At 38.2% G+C, this 19,263-nt stretch overlaps 1 protein-coding gene across 3 annotated transcripts in view; it reads left to right on the forward strand.

Annotated features, from left to right (window-relative positions):
- LOC150076551 (ubiquitin-protein ligase E3B) overlaps positions 1 to 19,263 on the forward strand; it is a 711,739-nt gene that overhangs the window by 681,638 nt on the left and 10,838 nt on the right. For all 3 annotated transcript variants that reach the window (XM_090387665.1, XM_090387666.1, XM_090387667.1), the window contains 2 exons: positions 4,064 to 4,175; positions 18,739 to 18,831. In XM_090387665.1, coding sequence (XP_090243791.1) covers positions 4,064 to 4,175; positions 18,739 to 18,831 — 205 coding nt within the window. The remainder of the gene's footprint in view (positions 1 to 4,063; positions 4,176 to 18,738; positions 18,832 to 19,263) is intronic.

Raw genomic sequence — 19,263 nt, forward strand, 5'->3', positions numbered from 1 at the left:
CCGATTGTGCTCAATTGTCATACTGTATTGTGTCCGAGGTCATTGGGCAGTGATGACTCACACTGTACAAACAACCTGGTTCCTGGCTGCGGTTCAGACAGTTGTTTGTCATTTGCTCCGCAGTTACGTGCTTCTATCTTTTGTCGTTTGTGCTGTGCAGTTAAACAATGTCTTTAAGTAAGCCTAGTGTAGGACAGAAGCTTAAGCATAAAACGCTTTCTCTTCACAATAAACTATCGGTGATAAAAAAAAACTTGAAAAAGGAGCTTCAGTGTCCATCATCTGTCTTGAGTACGGCATCGCAAAACAAACAATGTTGGACATTAAAAAGAAAAAAAGTGAAATTCGTGATTTTGTTCTCAAGTTTAACGTGGATAAAGAAAAAGGTAAAGTTAAATGAATGTGGATGGCTGTGCGAGGAATAGAAATTCAAGCAGCAGCGGAGAGACTGGCTAAACAGTTAGGAATTGAATAATTTAAAGCGACCTCAGGTTTTTAGATTTAGAAGATGGCATAACATTTCAAACAAGAAAATGTGTGAGGAAATTCTTAGTACTGATTTTGAAGCTGTTGAGCCTTTCAGGAAACAACTGAATGATTTTATTCAAAAGGAGGGTTATCAGTTGAACCAGGTGTTACAACTTTGATGAGACAGGACTGTTTTGGAGAGCTCTGCCTGAATGTTAACACACAAGCATCAAAGACTGAGAAAGCCACGCCTGGAATAAAAATAAGCAAAGAACGTGTTTCAGCATTGCTGTGTGCAAATGCTGACGGAAGCCATATGTTAAAAACTGTCATTGTTGGGAAAAGCAAAAAAACCGTGTGCCCTAAAAAACATTGTAGTAATGGACGATCTACTAGTACACTACATGGAAATAACACTGGATTGGTTCCACAAGAAAGCTGTGCCAAAAATCAGAAGACATCAAATCGAAGATTTGAAAATCCTACAAGACGAAGGCTTTGGTTTTGCTAGATAATGCACCACCCCACCCTGACGTTGACAAACTCATCAGTCGAGATAAGAAGATTAAGTGCGTGTTCCTGCCACCAAACACGACATCTGTTTTCCAGCCTATGGACCAAGGGGTTGATCTACACAGCAAAGCAGCTCTACAGAAAGAAGTTTTTGAGTGAAGTCCTAGAAGTCGAGGAGCCACTAGTTGGTGAAGAAGACAGAAGAGGACAACAGACATTGAAAAATTTAAAGTCATACAATGTAAGATCTACGATTTACAACTTTGCTGATGCTGCAAAAGAAATTAATTCAAAAACTTTGGCGAATTCATGGAGAAGATTTTCATGAGACTCTACAATGAGGAGGGGAAAAAGCTTTGTCCTTAGAGTCATAGATGGAAGAAGATGAAGATGATCCTGGCTACCACATCATGACTGAAGAAGAGATCTCAGATAGTGTAATGGGAGCAGCAGAAAGTTCAGACGGGGAAGAAGATGAAGTGAGCAACAACTCTCAGCCAAAAATTAAGGTAAGCGAAGTGAAAGACCATTTGAACTTCATAATTCAGTATGTTGAACAATCAACAAATGAAAATGTATCTGCCTATTATGAACACTTAAGACACCTACGTAAATTGGTAGTAAAGGAAATAAACTACAAACAATCAGAAAAAAAGAAGTAATTTTTTCAAACCAGTGAATGTGGCAAGTGAAGTAAGTTAAGATGAATCAGTGCAATCTTGTTCTAAGTGATTATGGACATTATGTATTTTTAATGTAAATAGAGTATGTACATACTCTATTTACATATTTTTAATGTAAAATAAACATTTTTTACATTATGTTGTTTAAATAAGCTTTACCCACATTACAAAGCGTATTTCTTATAATCCGGACTTTCATTAAAACGGACACCTTTGGGCCCCTTAGTCCGGTTTAATGAGGGTTTACTGTATATGAATTTTTTTAATATTAAAATTTTTTTTAAATTTTAATATAGTATTTTTATTATATGTCTGTGAATATATGTCACTGTGAAAAACTTTCAGTGAAGGTTTTTTACCTTCTTTTTATCCTCCCCCTCCAAGACAGAAGGAGATCTGAGAAGATAAAAATATAATGACCGGATATTAGCATTAGTAAAGGCACATGATGCAAGAAAGCAACCTTATATAGCATCAGCCAAAAAAAAAAAAAAAAAAAAAACCCTTCTCATTTCAACTTCTAAAAAAAAAAAAAGAAGATATTAAGAATGAGTACGGCAAACCCCAAGCCAAGTTCTTGGCAAGCAATGGGTGGTTTAATAAGTTCAAGCATCGTGCTGGTTTCCAAAACATTAAAGTATGTAGTGAAGTCACCAGTGCCAATTCTGCAACTGTAGATAAATTTTGAGATGTGTTGGAACAACCCCTTCTCAATCTCCACAGCCTTCAACTTCCTCAGTGGCGTGCTTATCAGCTGGAGAGTTAATTAGCATTAGCCTTAGTAAAGGCACATGAGGCAAGAAAGCAAATTATATAGCATTAGCCAAGAAGAAAAAAAAAAAAAAACCCTACTCATTTCACCCATCCACTTGCTCCAAATGTTTATCTAGTTCTGCATTGAATCTATTTAACCTATCAACTTCTTCTACAATGACAGATGGAAGTTTGTTTCAGCAATCAATCACCTGCTGGCTAAAGGCAAACTTCTGCACATCTATCCTACAACTGTCTTTCCTCAATTTGAATTTATGCCCTCTCAAGAGGAAGAATCCCATCAGCATTAAGCATGCTCAAACCATTCAAGTCTTTATACACCTCAATCATATCACCTTGCAGGTGCCTAGTCTCCAGACACTGTAATTTGCAAAACTTAAGCCTTTCTTCATAAGAGCAACCCTTTGTTCCATTCAATAATCTTGTTGCCCTTCTCTGTACTCATTCCAGCAGCTCTATATCCATCTTAAAATGAGGCCTCTATGACTACCTGAATTGACATCAAAGCAGTACTACAAACTGACCAGAGTCATCACTCCTCTTCCTGATCCCATAAGATGAACACGAGATAAGTGAGACTGAACCAAGACTGTGACCTACCTGAAGTGACACTGAACTGAACATCCAAAAACCATGACTGTGACCGCAGCTACACTGTTGCCTCGCCTTTTGGCGATCTGGGTTGGACACCTAGTCTGGCCCACTTTCTCTCCATATCCTGGCGGTGGGAGGGGCCGGGACCGTCCCCTCCCCCGTCTCCCCCGTTTACTTCTCCTGGTGCGGCATGGGCATGCCACACTGATATCTGGGGTCGTCTACCCTATTGGCCTCATACTTCTGTCTTTCCCCTCCAGTCTTCAGTCTTTCTCCCCACTCTCTCTCTCTCTATACATCACAGTGTACGCCCCACACGACAAAAACTTAAACTTCCAAATTATAACAGCCAAATCGTGCATCAATTCCAAAACTTAACCTCATTAGCGAACCACCCCTTAAAATCGCGTTATTATTATTATTTTTATTTATTTTATTTTATTTATTATTACTATTTTTTTTTTTTTTTTTTATAGGCCCTAGCCTCAGGAAATTAGGTGGCAGGGCCTGCCAGAGTAAATAATTATGCTGGGTGTACCTGGTCTGCCTCCACGGGGCTGAGTGTGGGCAACGTTGGGCCCCAGCAGGGGTCTAGCAGCTAAATGGCCAGAGGAACAACGATACACAACACAATACTTCCAAATCTCTGGCCTTAACAGTGATCTGTTACACCCACAAAGAAAACCACGCGGAGATGGGGGAAACCCCTGGTGCCGTTTGACACGAACACACTTTACACTTTACTTTGTCAATGTAGTCCTACACAGATGATACATTACTCTGGGGTTACTATTTCCCATATGTAGTATAACCTGTAGTATGTAGTATAATATGTAGTATTCCCATAACCTTTTATATAGGAATATTATTGGAAACCAAAAATCAGATGTCAACATAGTTAGATAATATAAATGTACATATTTTAACATTGTATTATTAATGACTTATTATGAATAAACGTACAATAAATAAAAATAGGAAAATATTTCTATTAAATATAATTGATATCATATTTTTTATTGCATGCATAGAAGGCATACAAAATATTTTGGTGGTTTCCATAACAATCATCGGGTGATTAATTGGCTGTGGGATATTCTTGAAAAAGATTTCACTCCAGAAGAACATCGTCTGTTCCTAAAAGTAAGTTTTTTCAATTCACTAATGCACCAATGCATTTATGCAATAGATTACTTTTATCAGAACAGTGTAGCTCTCCTAAACTATATTCAGAATTATTTAGTTTTAGTTTGGTGGAACTTTCAAGTTAAAGTTTATTTTGTTATTTTCTTTGTTTATTTTATATATAGGTAAACACTTTCCTATATACATACCATAACGAATCCAGAGGCCTGTGCGCTCTGGATTCATTATGGTAAGTATATAGAAATTTAAGGAATAGGTAAGTATATATGGTCTTTGGTCTCTATTATGTAGCACAGAGAGAAACGGAAGACAAAATAAAATAAATGACAAGTTTAATGTTAAATTGTAAAACACAATATGTTAAATACATACAGTAGAAAAAGCTTCCGGTTATTATGGTAACCTTCATCATTCAAACTGACAGTTTAGGAACGTAGAACCTAATGGCGTGTAGTGCCAGTCATGTACAGTAAGCTGTGTGATGTAATAGTTAACTGTTTGATGTTGAAGCCTGTGGTTGTGACGTATGTGAACGTTGCCAACATTTCAGTCACGAGGATGGTTGCTTCAATAATAGGGTGGACATGACATCCACTGCTTCTGTTGACCGAAGTATTAGAGCATGTGATGTGCAATGACTCCAGCCAGGCGTGCCATCAGTAATGGCAGGACCGATCGATAACCATGACATCACGATGTGGGTCAATTTCATGTTGGGGTTGACCAGAAGTGCTCCGCAATGGCCGAGCGTTCCATGTCCGCTAAGCGGATGGCTCTTTCGTGTTCTGAGATACGTTTGCCAAGCCTTCTCCGATGTAGCAGCCATGGCAAGAAATGCTGTAGTCTACCGCATTTCTTGCTGTGACTGCACTGGCTGGTGGTGCCTCTTGGTCATCATTATCCTGGACAATCTTATAATCTTCAGTTCTATTTTGTCCCATTCTATGATCCTGAAGAGTACATTATTACTAGGATTGCATAACTGTTTATGGCTGTAACAATGTTTCCATCATTCCGCTTTAGTTTTAGCAGAATTCTCAGTCTCTGATGGTATTTCTAAATCAGGTGGGCCTTGATCTCCTTGTGTTTTAACTGGTGGGCCTGCATCATCCCCAGATATTTGTCTCTCTCCCTCTGTCATGGCTTCAATCTGTTCACCGATCTTCAGCTGGTTGTTTCATCCAACTGGATGTCCTTGATTCAATCCATTGACCTTGCATTTGTCTAGGCCAGATTGCATTCTGATGTCAGTCCTGAACTCTGCTCATCTGGAGTGGCTGTTAGACAAAACAACCACCTGAAGACCAGGGAAGAGATCGAAACCATGACTATGATCCTGATGGTCTTTGGTCTCTATTTTGCTGTGGGCGCATTAGCATTAGCAAAAGGACGTGATGCAAGAAAGCAAGCTTATATAGCATCAGTCAAAAAAAAAAAAAACACAACCTTATTTCACCCATCCACTCACTCCAAATGTTTGTATAGTTCTGCCTTGAATCTATTTAAACTATCAACTTCTACGACATCAGATGGAAGTTTGTTCCAGCAATCAACCACCCACTCGCTAAAGGCAAATTTCCCCACATCCAATTTGAATTTAATTATTCTGAGCAAGAGGAAGAATCCCATTAGCATTGAGCATGCTTCAATTGACCATTGAAGGCTTTATACACCTCAGTCAGATCACCTCGCTGGTGCCTAGTCTCCAGCCACTGTAATTTGCAAAACCTAAGCCTTTCTTCATAAGAGCAACCGTTTGTTCCATTCACTAACCTTGCCCTTCTCTGTACTTATTCCAACAGCTCTACATCCTTCCTAAAATGAGGCCTCCAGACCTGTATACAGTACTCAAGGTGAGGCCTGACCATTGCCTTATACAAGTGGATTATCACCTCCTTATCCCTGCTAGAAAAATTCCTGTATATCATTGACAAGTCTTAAAAAAACTACAAAGTAGTTGTTGTGGGCATCATTTGCTCTTTCTCATATTGTGCTCTGCCTTCACAACGAGTTGCCATGATAATGCACTAGCGTTAGCATTAGTAGAGGCATTTGATGCAAGAAAGCAAGCTTATGCAGCATCAGCCAAAAAAAAAAAAAAAAAAAAAAAAACCCCACTTCCACTTCACTCCTGTGTTCGTTCAAAATACCTGTCCAGCTGAGCCTTAAACTTATTTAGGCTATCAACCTCCACTACAAGGGATGGAAGTCTGTTCCACCAACCAACCACCCGCTGGCTAAAGGCAAATTTCCGCACGTCTATCCTACATCTGTCTTTCCTCAATTTGAATTTATGCCCTCTCAGATGATTATTCTGAGCTAGAGGAAGAATCCCATCAGCATTGAGCATGCTCAAACCATTCAAGGCTTTATACACCTCTATCAGATCACCTCGCTGGTGCCTAGTCTCTAGACACTGTAATTTGCAAAACTTAAGCCTTTCTTCGTAAGAGCACCCCTTTGTTCCATTCACTACCTCGAAAACGCTTCACTAATAGAGAAGACTATTGTTACTTATTCTCGGTGAGTACCACCACCCAGACATGTTTCAAGGCTGTTGGCCTATCATCAGTGGGTGGGCAGGTACCCTGGTATTGCAGACATGACAACCCAGTTGTGAAGATAATCACACAATATGAGAGATACCAAAAGGTGTATATGACAATATTTAAAATAACTAAATGCACAAGGCATAATACATTAAGAGTTTAATATCTATATAATATCGGTGTGTAGATACACCATAGACAACTCTTAAAAAAACTACAAAGTAGTTGTTGTGGGCATCATTTGCTCTTTCTCATATTGTGCTCTGCCTTCACGACGAGTTTCCATGATAATGCACTACCTCGAATAAGTAACGCTTCACTAATAGAGAAGACTATTGTTACTTATTCTCGGTGAGTACCACCACCCAGACATGTTTCAAGGCTGTTGGCCTATCATCAGTGGGTGGGTATATAGATATTATTATATATAGATATATAGTATTATATAGATATTAAACTCTTAATGTATTATGCCTTGTGCATTTAGTTATTTTAAATATTGTCATATACACCTTTTGGCATCTCTCATATTGTGTGATTATCTTCACAACTTGGTCGTCATATCTGCAATACCAGGGTACCTGCCCACCCAGTGATGATAGGCCAACAGCCTTGAAACATGTCTGGGTGGTGGTACTCACCAAGAATAAGTAACAATAGTCTTCTCTATTAGTGAAGCGTTACTTATTCGAGGTAGTGCATTATCATGGCAACTCGTCGTGAAGGCAGAGCACAATATGAGAAAGAGCAAATGATGCCCACAACAACTATTTTGTAGTTTTTTTAAGACTTGTCTATGGTGTATCTACACACCGATATTATATAGATATTAAACTCTTAATGTATTATGCCTTGTGCATTTAGTTATTTTAAATATTATCATTGACAAGATACCATAAGCTACTCTTGCAGACCATCTGCACAGTTCAGAAAACTTCATATCTGCCTGCACAATTACCCCCAAGTCCTTTTCACTCTCTACCACTGTCAGTGTAGTACCACACAGTTGATACGTTATTCTGGGGTTACTGCTTCCCATATGCAGTACTTTACATTTGTCAATGTTAAACTTCAGTTGCCACCACTCAGCCCCTCTGCTCAACTTTTCTAGATCCTGTTGCAGCAGCTTACTGTCATTAGTATCATTAACAACCCTTCCAACCTTCTTACTGTCTGCAAACTTGGACATTAAGCCTGATATACCATCATCAATACCATTAATGAATACAGAAAACAACAATGGACCCAACATTGAACCCTGGGGAATTCCACTAATAACATTAGTCCATGAAGAGCAGTGTCCATTGATTACCACACTGTCTTCTCCCACTCAACCATCCCTTTATCCATAGCAGCAATTTGCCTCCAGTGCCACACTGCTCCAATTTGTGCAGCAGTCTTCCATGTGCAACAGTATCAAAAGCATTTCTAAGATCCAAATATATGATATCAAAATTATTCTTTGCATCCAGTTTCTTTGTGACTATATCATAGTATCCAATCAACTTGGTCACACAAGACTTCCCCTTAACAAACCCATGCTGTGTTCAAGCTATAACTGAAGTCTTGTCTAGATGATCCTGCAATGCTTCTTTAACCAGTGTCTCCATTAATTTTCCTGGAACAGAAGTTAAACTACAGGTCTGTACAGTCAGTCCTCGTATAACACGTGTTTACACTACATGAATTCAATCATACGCAATTTATAAATAGGGGAATGATATCGTATATAATACGAACTGAATTTGCTTATGCACGATTTGCCTTTGTGTTTACAAGAAACGGCAGTTGAATGCGGAATCACCCCAACTGAACGCAACACGATAGCAATGAAGAGAAGATTTTGAAAAAGTATTTTTTTTTTTATATTAGTGAAGGGGAAACACATTTCTCCATAATAATGTAAAAACCCACACAATTCCACCTATCGGTATTATCACAAATGCAATTAGATCGAATTTACTACCAGTCTGTAACAGATTCCACCAGCAGAAACACAACTGGAAATTGTTTTTATTGTTTTATGGTAGTAACCTCCAGAAATGTGCTTTAGTAAAATGTGAGCTAGTGAGGTGTTAATGGTGTGTCTGCCTTTATGGTGTTGTTTATTCAGTTGCTAAATGCGCACAGCTTTGTTTATGTGTATCAAGCTTGCCTCCTCGTTTTGTAATTGTGCTTTATTCCCTAAAAATGTGTAAAAAAGTTAAAAGGTGTAAAAAGGAAGCGTCCTGGTGAAGACACTACAGGTTCAGAGAGAAAAAGAATAACAATATCGATAGACAGAGGTGGACTGGGTCAAAAATTCTTACCCGGAAAAATTTGTAGCGGCCTCATACTAGCGTTTATGGCCAAAATCACACTTCTGGCCTCCGGCCCACCGTGGTTTCTCCGGTAAGGCTTATGGCCAGTCCGCCTCTGTTAGAGAAAAAATATGAAATTGTGAAACACTTTGAGCAAAATGAAAGAATATGTAATATTGCATGTGCTACAGGCCTAAATGAGGCAATGGTGAGAATTAGAAAGAATGCAGATAAAAAAAAAAAAAAACAACTTTCATAGCCGGTACAACTCAAAAGTGTAATAAAATCCATTAGATCAAGACACAAAGAATTGGAAGAGATGGAACAGCTGTCATCTGTTTGGATAGAAAATCAAATAAAGAACAAGTTTGCTTACGATAGAAACAAAAGCATTAGCAATATTTTATTAGCTAATAGTCATAAAAAAATACTTACGTATTTTATTACGATTATTTATTGTGTTTAGTAATGATTTGGTTACAAATGTGTGTTCAACCTTGGGTGGTTGGCACCTAACCCTATTTTTCCCATAGGGCCTGTCATTTATATTGCACAAGGGTTTATAGGAACACAATTATTGTGCTATACGAGGACTGACTAATTACCTTTGTCTCCCTTTGATCCTCCTTTGTGGATTTTGTCACATTTGCACATCTCCAGTCCATGGGTACCTCCCCTGCATCCAAGGAAGCTCTCATAATTATGGCTAAGGTTTGCTTACTTCCTTTGCTGCCTCCCTTAATATAACTGGATAGATTCCATCCACCCCAGGTACCTTTCTTATGTTTATCTACAACAATTTCTCCTCCACTTTACTCTCAGTTATTATCTAGCTTACTGCCAGAGTTTAATACACTGCTGGCATTCCCCTCCCTGAATAACTTCTCGTGTGAATGTAGATGCTAAATATTCATTTAGTTTGTTAGCTACCTGAGCAGGATCATTTACAGTTGAACCATCGATATCAAGTGGACCAATGTGATTCATCCCCTTCTAGAGTTTACATAAGTAAAGAACTCTTTGATGTTTTTTTTTTTTTTTTTTGCATCCTTTGCCAATGATTTCTCCTCATAATCTGCCTTTGCCTGCCTAACTTCGTTTTTGATTTGGTTACAGACCAGCTTATATTGATCATAGGCTTCTGTGTCACATGTTAATTTATATGTATCCCATGCACTTTTCTTCTCTGCCACATGTCTAAATAGTTCATCTGACATCCATTTAGGCCTAAACCTTGAACAATATTTCTTAGTTGGTATGAAAAGCCTAGTAGCTTCCAAGATTAATTCTTTGAATGCTTCCCATTTTGAATTTGCTGTTGGTAACAACATCAGTTGGTCCCACCGTATAGAATTTTAATACTGTCTCAGACCACCGTAGTCACCTTTACGAAAGCAAAAACCCTTCCATTTACCCTTGATGGTAGTTACCTCTTTGAGTAAATCCCACTTCAGCACACTGTGATTACTGTTTGTGGTGTCTTTGTTTGCCTTCAGGTACGTTAGGTGATATCTTGAGTTGAAGACTGAGATTGTGTTAGTGTTTATTGTTATCTGGATGGACTTGCACCATTATGTGCTTATGTGTGCAGCTGAACTTATTGTACCAGTAGTCGTGGATATTATCTATTCCTGGGGTTTGCTGGTTGTGTGTGGGAATTCCTGATTGACTGTTGTGGACATGTGTATATGTCAAGGGCAGCTCCTAGAGTTCTGTTTTGGGCGCTTGGCTACCCAGAAGCATCAGTCACCTGGAAAGGTGATTCCGAGTAGTCGTCTACGCCACGAGAAGGTGGGCCAGTCCATGTAAAGCACATACTTCAAAAGAGATTCTGATCCACCTGGTGTTGCCAGAAGGTAGGCCAGGATCCTCTGGGGGCCTATTCCAGAGGGAAGGAACCACCCATGGTGCTGGATATGGAAAAGAAATGAATAAAAATTAAATAATAAATGAAGTAGAAGAAAATAAAATAAAAGTATAATAAAAATAATACAAAAATAAATAAATAATAATAATAAATAAATAAAATAAAAATAAGTAAAATGAAAAGAAAGAAGAAAGTGGTGCTGCTAAAATAATAAAATAAAATAAGTAAACAAATAAAAATAAAAGAAAGTAGTGGTGCTCCTAAAAAAAATTATAATAATAAATAAATAAATACATAATAGAAAGAAAGTAGTGATGCTGCTAAACAAAAAAAAAAAAAAGAGAGAGAGAGAGAAGCACTTAATTTTGTCTGCAGGCCGAGAAAAAATTTCACTTCTTGAGGATTTGAGTTTATATAACCATAATTAAAGTAGATCTAACCAGCTATGCATCAGCAGGACCATTGTGCTGCATCCTGTTGAGATCTGTCAACACTGAATGGCTTTGAAGAAATACACCTTGAGCAAAAGCCTGAAGAATCAGATGTGACTCCTGTCATGGTTGAAAATTAGTACGTATATGAAGAGGAAGTCTGAGATTGTCATACAGGGAGCAATGATACAAGATGTGATCCCAACTCTCTGGTGATCCACACGAACAGAGGTCTGTTTGTGATAAATTGAACCTAAAAAGACTCTGGTTCATCAATCCATGTCCTGTCAACAGGCAGGACATAAATATATCCGTGCAGAACCACAATCGAACATTTTTATCTAGGAGAAATGAAACTTGTGGTATAAATTTTGTAGTTTAACCAAAAAGAGCTGCATCCTTCGAGACTGCCAGATATTAACTAACTTGTTCCACAGTCTTCTTCTTTCTCTTTTACTATCATCTTGAAGGTTGGAAAAAGGTTATTCCAAGAAATTAGGTCTCAATCTGGTAATTAATGGTAATTTAAAAGTAATGTTCTTGCCAATTCTTGCAGAGCTTGTATCAAGACTGTTCTGCATGCCTTAATTATACATCACAAGACGGCTCTCTTCAAGGAGGCGAGTTTTGCTTTGAAGTGATTGAGCTGTACCCTGTGAAACCACACACTGGCAGCATACGTGACCGGAGGGAGGAAAACTGCATTGTAATAGATCCTTAATGTTTTTTCTAGAGAGACCCCATTCGACACGGGGCACCCTCACAATTGCACCAGTAAATCTATGTATTTTAGATGATAATTTTTTCAAGTGAGGAATAAAATTGAGGCTGGAATCAATTACCACTCCCAGAACCTTGTTCTTTTTAACTATGGGGAGACGAATATTGTTGATCTTGACCAACAGAAGACGAGAAATATCCAACTTTGATCCAAGAATCATGATCTTTGTTTTTGCAATTTTAAGCTTATTGGTTTCAATCCAATTGTAGAGATCCCAGAGAACAAAATTTGCAGTAGTTTCAAGATCGGCCCTAGAGTTACCATTTACCAAGATGGTGAGATCATCTGCATACCCTATTATTTTGACATTATCAAAGATCGGGAGCTGCTACAGCACCATGTTCCATGTAAAAGGACCCAATATAGAGCCCTGTGGGCACCCTCTAGATACTGATCTTGATACTTGGCTATGTTTAGCCTTGACTATTATGGTTCTATTGGCAAAGTAATTACGGATTAAAAAGTAAAGGTGGTTGGAGCACCTAGCCGATCGCAGACGTTCCAGGATGCTCTCCCACCAAAGGGAGTCGAAGGTGCCCTCAAAGTCAATGAAAGTGTCCAGGGTATATTTACGTACCGAGTTTTGAACTGAAGAGACAAAGTCCAGAAAAGCATCCTCGCAGGAACGTCCAGGACAGAACCCATATTGACTCCTTAAAAGCAGATCCTGTTTTACAGTAGGTTATTCAATCTAATGGCCATTAATCACTCTTTGACTGTTGTCCATCTTCCTCCCGAATCTACCATTCTGTCATCTCTTGTATGTTCATGGTTTTCTTTCTTTTTAGATCTACCGGGGGGGAAACGAATGTTTTGGCTAACTTGATTCTCAGTTGCACATCTAGAATTTGATGTCATTCGTATATCGGGTGAGAATGTGTACAGGTCCTTCCTTCCTTCTTTTAGGGCATATACAGTAAGCACCGGTTATAGTGATCACGTTCGAAATTGAATTTTTACTCTAATAAACAGCGATTCTAATAAGCAAAAATTGACAAATATTATCTACAGTCTATAAAAATAAAGATATGAAGCATTAAATTACACTTTATTACCAAAAGTTTATTACCAATTAAATGATATGTGAAAATTGTATGAATGTTGTCTACAGGTTAGCAAAATAAAAATACTCCACGTGCATAGCTTAATTAATATACGTATTAATTAAACATAACCTTTGTAATATGATTATAATTTCAAATACAGTACTCACTTATTTTAGATTACTTTAAATTATCACTACAAAGTCCATTGATAGTTTTTTCAATGTTGTATAACAATCTGTGTTATTATTATTATTAGCCATATGGTGCAAGGAAGCCTGAGGTTTATGCTGCGCCAGCAAAAAAAAAAAAAATTTTTTTGAATTATTACCCTGAGAGAGAGAGGGAAAGAGAGAGAGAGAGAGAGAGAGAGAGAGAGAGAGAGAGAGAGAGAGAACAAGAGTCAGAAGTAGAAGGGAATCACCAAGAAAGAGAAGAGTGATGATATCCACTCGGAACCCTGGGTGTGCCAAGCCCAAACTCACCAGATGTTGAGCTCCTGGGGTTATTCACGATCACTTGCACCAGTTTCTTCCAACGCTCTCCTCAGGATGGCTATAGCTTCATGATTTTGCCATTTTGTAACTGTAATTCATTCGGGTTCATCGTCATTTTCCTCCTACTTGGCAAAAGTATCAGTAACAGACTGGGCAATTTCTTCAACTGTTAAAGCTATAGTAACTTGAAGATCACCATCTGTGTCCACCCAATCATTATACTCCTGTTCACCCGTATCTTCAGGTTTTTCAACGCGATCAGTATCATGACTTAGTTGACTATCATTAATTAATCCACATTTTTTTAAACAGTTGCTAATGCAGGTTTCGGAAACTTCATTCCTGTCACTCAAATTCACTCTCTTCCTGTTCACTGACATTTTTTTTTTTCTGGGTAGTAAAATATAAAACACAGTAAAGAAAAATGAAAGAAGATTAGTGTCAATCAATAACAAAGCACAAGGGACGAACAAATAGGAACTAACACGGCACACGCAAATTGTTACGGAGTAAAAAAAGTTTATGAAGTTTAGATATGGGAATGAAGAGCAGATTCTGAAAAAAAATTTTATGTTTTTTATATGATTGAAGATTTCAGTGAAGGAGAAACACATTTCACCATAATAACATAAACATACACAGAATTTCAGCTATTGGTATTATCGCAAATGCAATAAGATCGAGTTTACCACCTGTTTATAACAGGCTGTAAAAATAAAAAATCCCAATAAACCGAAAACTGCAAATTGTTTTTATAGTTGTGACCTTTAGTGTGTGCTTTAGAAAAATATCACAGAGGCATTCAAAATTGATTCTTATAACCGAAGATGTGATTCTAATAAATGATGAAAGCGTAGTGCATTTTATCGATTTGAATCGGTTCTTTGAAATTTGATTCTATAAAGTGGCTGATTCTAATAACCAGTGATCACTATAGCCAGCGCTTACTGTATATCTATACTTGCTGTTATTGAGCATGGTGGACAGTGGGTTGAGTGCTAGACAGAACCATAGTGGGCTCAGGCCATCACCTCGGAAGATTCCTCTTCTGATGGGTATTGGTCTGGTCCTGATGTTCTCAACCTTGATGGTTGTCCTCCATTTTGCCATGGTTGCTTCTAGGAAGGGTCAGTGTTGCATTGACTTTGTAGATCTTCAGTGTTAGTATCAGCCAGCTATGGGGCATGGAGTCAGAGGTCTTGCAGTAGTCAGTGTAGGCATGTACAGGTTTTGGTGCTTCTTGTAGACTTTTTCCATAACTAGTCAATTGCTCCTTGCATCCTCTGTTCATCTACTTACACCCCTTTCGCTGCCTGGCTAGGATCTTGTACATTCTGCTGGTTAAGATCTTGTACATTTTTGTTTGACAGGTGATTGATCTCTACCTTGCTGGGTTTGTGGTGCCTTTGTCTGCCTTTAGGTGATTTCTTGATTTGGAGACTCTGGGATTGCATCAGGGTGTATTATTATCTGGATGAACCTGCTCCATTATGTGCCTGTGTGTGTGTGTGTGTGTGTGTGTGTGTGTGTGTGTGTGTGTGTGTGTGTGTGTGTGTGTGTGTGTGTGTGTGTGTGTGTGTGTGTGTGTGTGTGTGTGTGCAGCTGAACTTCTTGTACCAGTAGTCATGGATGTTATCTATTCCTGGGGTTTGCCAGTTAGCATTAGCATTAGTAGAGGCATATGATGCAAGAAAGCAAGCTTATGCAGCATCAGCCAAAAAAAAAAAAAAAACCCACTTCCACTTCACCCCTCTGTTCGTTCAAAATATCTGTCCAGCTGAGCCTTAAACTTATTTAGGCTATCAACCTCCACTACAAGGGATGGAAGTCTGTTCCACCAACCAACCACCCGCTGGCTAAAGGCAAATTTCCGCACGTCTATCCTACATCTGTCTTTCCTCAATTTGAATTTATGCCCTCTCAGGTGATTATTCTGAGTTGTGGGACTGTTGTACATCTTCCTCCCAAATCTCCCATTCTGTCATCTCTTGTATGTTCATGGTTTTCTTTCTTTCTATATCTACCAGGGGCAATGGCCGTTATGGTTAACTTATTATTATTAGTAGTAGTAGAACTTATTATTATTATTAGTTCTGGCTAGTAGTAGTGGCGGAATATGATGCAAGAGAGCAAGTTTCATAAAGTATCACCCCAAAAACGGGGGGGGGGTCGCGTCTGTACCCTGTACTCACTAAAGATGTTTTATGTGTAAACATCTTTCATGACACCTACTAAATTTTGAATAGCTAGAACTGAATTCATGAACGATGTAATTTATGCTTATGCCCACTACTTACTCTACCGAATCAGTGTTAGTGATAAACAGGATAAATAGAATCAACATTTGGAAGAGGTTAGGCCAATTGCCTAATTACCCATTTGTTGAATAGTAAGATTGCAACAATACAAATATTTGTATTGTTACAACGATTGAAAAATATAAGAAGGTGTCAAGACAATGACGACGCTGACCCTGACAAAGCATGCAGTAATGACCTGCCTTGTAACATGACTGTGAGAAGAAGACCTCTTTCGAAACTTTTACAGTCATCCAAACAGCGAGATGAATGAGAATTCATCTTGCCACGCTCAACCTACTCAGTGCAATTGCAAAGAAACGCAAAAAGATGATGACCAACAAGGATATCTGCAACTTAATGAGAATGACCAATGACAAGCAAAAGATTCTACTCATACATGTAATTTGGAGTATTTTATCTCCCAAGGTGGCAATAGGATATCCCAATTGTGAACCGATTCAAATATTCTTGACCGGCCCAGCTGGGTGCAGAAAAACGTTTATGATGCGACTCTTGATGGAAATATACAACCACTTCAGTAATACAGATGGGTACTGTAACACCTACAATGCACTTCAACTGGCAAAGCCAAAGTGCATATAATGTGATGATCTTGGATGTGCTCAGAGCTGGTTTATGCCAGCTCTGAGCACATCCAAGATTGCTGCCTTCAAGATGTCCATTTCTCTGGTTGCCAAAAGATTTCTGCCACAGATGGCAATGGTTAGCCTAAAACCATCTAAGTAGTATTCCCAAAATCATAAATGTTTTTCTGCAACCAGCTGGTTTATGCCAGCTCTGAGCACATCCAAGATCTCCTTTTCTTTGTTATAAAACAGAAATGACGTCAAATTACCTCATTTCCACATCGCAAAATCATGACAAATTGATTTTACTACCATCTGAAATTTAGTAAGTGCCGCCAAAGATGTTTACAGATCAAAAACCCTTCTTTCCATATCACCTGAACTCCATCCCCTCTAATAATTTGTCTAGTTCTTCCTTGAATTTATTCAAACTACACATTTTCATAACAGCAGATGGAAGTTTGTTCCAACAATCAACCACCTGCTCTCTGAAGGCAAACCTCCCCACATCTATCCTGCAACCTTCCTTAATTTGAATTTATGCTCCCTCGTGTGTGTGATCTGAGCAAGAGGAAGAATTGTCAGCATTGAAATTTTGCAGTCTATTCACAGCCTTAAGCACCTCAATCAGGTCACCTTGCAGGTGCCTGGTCTCTAGATGTCAATTTGCAGAACTGAAGCCTTTCTCCGTAAGACCACCTTTTATTCCTTTCACCAGTCTCATTACCTTTCTTTGAACCTGTTTCATTGTTGCTCTTCTTCTCTGCCATTACAACATATCGACAGCCCTCTTAAAATGAGGCCTATAGACCTGTATGCAGTGCTGAAGATGTGGCCTATACATTGCCTTATTCATTAGGATAATCACTTCCTTTTCCCAGCTGATAAAATTCTTGATATTCTTCAGAGGGAATTAATGCAGTGAGCAGTCCCTCTGGGTTTAGTGTTGAACTTCTCCCATTAATTCTGATTTCCTTCAGTGATACTGATGAGGATATATAGGGAAGTTTGGTGATAGGTGGCAATAGGACCAGGCTATGCAGCTTCAAGGATGACTTGGATCATTTACACATGTGGTCTGAAAGATGAAAACTGAAGTTTAATCCTCTTAAATGCACGGTTTTGCATTTGGAGAAAAGAAATCGTATGGACTACCAGTCACATAATTAAAGATGGTCAGGATGAGAGAGATTATGATGCGAGGAATATGAAATTTTCCTTGTAGTGTAAGCAAGTGGTAAGGAAGGCTCCTTGTGTACTCTCACCGATCATAGGGCTTTTGCCAACAGGAAGAAGGGTATTATTATTTCTCTTTCTAAAATGGTGATCAGACCTCATTTGGAATATTGTACTGGTCTGGGTGACTCACCTAAAAAAGGACATTGAGCCATGTTAACATAGAATAGAATGTTAGCATGTTTCCTCTTTTTCAACTGGAGGGTTGAAAAAGAGGAAACTGGATTTGTTTCGGCATGCTAAAGATTATTCTTATGAGGAACATCATAGAAGATGTGGACTCCAGGGTCTTTTAACTAGATGATTTGATAGAGGTATTTTCGCTTCTGAAACAAGAACAAAGATAAGAAATATAAAATTTTGTGAATAAATCAGATCTCATGACATTATCTTCGGCAGAGTGATGTTTGAATCATTAGAATAAGTTGCCTTGCAACTTAGTTGAGGTAGAGGCTTACAGGTTTGAGTTAGAATTGGATTATTAATTTTTTTTTTTTGTCATGGGGAGGTTGATGCAGAATAAGTTCATTTTCTTGCATCATTTTGCCTGTTAAACTAATAATAAACCTAGGCAGCAGGACTTGTGTGGCACTGAAACTGAAATCATTCAGTCACCCAAGTATTCAGCTTCCAGCATTAACCCTAGCAACCCAAAGGTCGCGGGTTCGATTCCTGCCTGGGGTTTGGATCAGAGTACTGCAAAAACCTTGGGAGGTGCATTATGGCCACAGAAGCCTATGCGCCAACAACTACCAAAAAAAAAAAAAAAAAACCAGCATTAACTTTAACTTAAAAAAAAAGGATTTTTTTGTTTTACATAATTAATATTATATTCATCTCTAGCTTTAGATATCTAGTTATATGTAGTCCTTAGTAAATTGGCATTCAAAATATAAATATATTTAAAATTTTATGTATATTGGATGGATTTAAAATCTTGTATAACCAATTTCTTCATTTTGTTTGTAGTTTGTAACTAGCTGTTCTAAGCCTCCTCTCCTAGGCTTTGCACACCTTGAACCACCATTTTCTATACGTTGTGTGGAAGTTAGTGATGATCAGGTAAAACTTTTGTTTTTTCATTCTTTCGTAATGAAATGTTAAAGTATAATTCTGCAATAGAGCATGGACTGTTGAATAGCACCAACATTTCAATGGAATGGTAGACATTTGAATCAGAGGTTAAATCACTTGAATATCAGTTTAGGATTAAATCTGTGTATTAATTATTTTCCTGTTCCGTTTTGTGCTAATTCAGCAGCTAGAAAAGAATATAGGTTTTTGGTTGTTGAATCACACTTAAGTAAAATAATCAAGTGTCTTTGCCACTAAATTTGCACTCTTTCTTGGTAAAATAAAATTGTTTCCTTGTTTTCAGTAAAGAAAACACTTTACTAGATCAGAAATAAAAGAAACCTTTCTTTCTTCTCTTAGTTTTTCCTTTTATTTACTAACCCACTACCACTTGGTCACAAAGGTGGCACTGCTCCTTCC

The sequence above is a fragment of the Mastigoproctus giganteus genome, chromosome 13 (genome assembly GCF_048544385.1).
Source record: "Mastigoproctus giganteus isolate SK-2022 chromosome 13, ASM4854438v1, whole genome shotgun sequence".
NCBI lineage: Eukaryota > Metazoa > Arthropoda > Arachnida > Uropygi > Thelyphonidae > Mastigoproctus > Mastigoproctus giganteus.